Genomic DNA, 2,040 nt, shown 5'->3' with positions numbered 1-2,040 from the left:
CACGTCCACTCTGTTGAGAAGGGCGGCGAGGAGGCTGAGAGTCGTCTGCAGCACCCGGTTGTGAGGCTTGTTTGTGTTTACCACGTCCACTCTGCTGAGAAGGGCGGCGAGGAGGCTGAGAGTCGTCTGCAGCACCTGGTTGTGAGGCTTGTTTGCGTTTGCCACTCTGTTGGGAGGCATGGAGGGCCTCTTGCGAAGCTCGAGAACCTCGACGTGCGCTGCTGTGGGCGTGCTGACCACGTCCACTCTGTTGAGAAGGGCGGCGAGGAGGCTGAGAGTCGTCTGCAGCACCCGGGTGTGAGGCTCCTCGTTTGTGCTGGCCGCGTCCACTCTGTTGGGAAGATTGGATGGCCTCTTGAGATATTCGGGGACTTCTATGGGTCCTGTTTCCAGAGCGTTCCTGTGACGCCACCCTTCCATCCTCGATATCCACGTCATTCTGAAAGCCTTTCCGTGGGGGCTTGGGTAGTTTGATCCCTGCCACTGGACTCGTTAGCGCCTCAGGAGCAGTGGCAATCGAGTGAAGTGAGGTCTTCATTCTCATGGATCCCGCGCCAATCACCTCAATCTCGGGGTCAGACGGAATAGCAGGTAGTGATTGGGTCACAGTGACTTTCTCGTCATCCATCGCAGTTTTCCGAAGGCCTCCTGTCCGAAGGCGATTCAGCCTTCTCTTCTTTGCAATTTCCTCCTTGGTGGGTGGCAGCTCCGTCTCCTGTTCAACGGCTGGAAGCCCATCAGAGGTCTTCTTACTAAAAAGAAACGAGGACCTTTTGCGAGAGCGAGTGCGAGAATGTCCCACGGGCGGCGCTAATTTTTCATCAGTCGCTTGGAACTTAGCTTTGATTCGATCCCGCTATAGAAGGCATTAGGATACGTTACATCATCCTGACTCACCTTACGCACTAGGGACACCTCAGTTTCCATAGTCAATTCAATATTAATGCTCTTTCAGAACACCGCTTCCACATGCACGTCGTAGCTTTGCCTCCATCTGATAGTCAGTAACCCACCCTAATTACCATTTCGTATATGTCCATTCGTATCGGGCCTAAAATCGCATCCGACGTACATCTAGTGGGTACTGGGCCGGTGCCACACGCAGGAGGCACTCGCGGGCGTTTTATTAGGCTGCTCGTCGTCGGTCACGTCTCACACTCGCAGACTTGAAGAGGCGAAACTGAATGAATCTCCTATCGATACCAACATTGCAGGAGTAGATCTTAAGGTGTTTTTAAAGCCGTGTTCCTCTGGCTACAGCAAGAAGTTGTGGAAAACCATTCCCACGTCCAACTATGTGTACCTTCCGTGTCCCTATCCTGAAAGGGACGCCATCATGGTGTTGCAAGTGCCTAAAAGACGCGCTGCTGATATTGACCAAGTGAGAATGCACCTCCAACACCTTAGAGCCACCGACACACGGATCGACCTTTCTCTGCGGAGTAAAGAGGCTCTCGTGAGCACACAAGACCTCAACTCCCAGTCATCAGCCAAGTCGCTTATCATGTCAGATATCTCTATGAACGGCTTAGAAGGCACCAAGACTTCCAAGACTTCCAAGACTTCCAAGACTAGCAAGACTTCCAATTCCCTCCGAGTTCACTCCACACCTCGCAGACAGTCCATAACTAGGGTGTCCCACGGAACCGTCGACCGGCTGCAAGAACGAGTCGATCAACTCGCCGATAAGAACCAGGACCTCGCAGAGCAAGTGCAGTACATGAAGGGTCGGCTAGACGCGCGGCCGGCTCGCTCACCTCGCTCGCGCTCCTTCAGGACACCAAGGAACTCAAGGAACTCAGGCCACAAGGAGCTCAAGGAACTCAAGGAACTCAAGGAACTCAAGGAGCAGATTGAGCGACTGGCCGACCGGCCAAACGTAGTGGCTACGCGTAGAGGCGCAGATCGGCCCGAGCACGAGTCCGAGTGTTCAGCTGGATGCTGTGGCTGTGACGGGGGCTTCCCAGCCCCCTACCCAGCGGCCCCCTACCCCGGAGCAGCCGACCAACCCGCTGCCGCGCCAACAGTTCCGTCTGCGAA

General features: G+C 54.9%; 1 protein-coding gene across 1 annotated transcript; it reads left to right on the top strand.

Annotated features, from left to right (window-relative positions):
- Positions 1-1,032: 1,032 nt before the first annotated feature.
- Positions 1,033-2,040, top strand: KVP17_005314 (uncharacterized protein; the record flags this gene model as incomplete). Its single annotated transcript, XM_068515119.1, has 2 exons — positions 1,033-1,077; positions 1,106-2,040. Coding segments are annotated over 2 exons (980 nt in total), but the record flags the coding sequence as incomplete, so codon positions are not given.

Source organism: the organism of the source record quoted next, assembly GCF_019968985.1.
Source record: "MAG: Porospora cf. gigantea B chromosome Unknown PgB_NODE_4868_length_2040_cov_98.6322, whole genome shotgun sequence".
Classification (NCBI taxonomy): Eukaryota; Apicomplexa; class Conoidasida; order Eugregarinorida; family Porosporidae; genus Porospora; species Porospora cf. gigantea B.
Note: the sequence above shows the minus strand (reverse complement) of the source record. Positions and strands in the feature narration are given on the sequence as shown.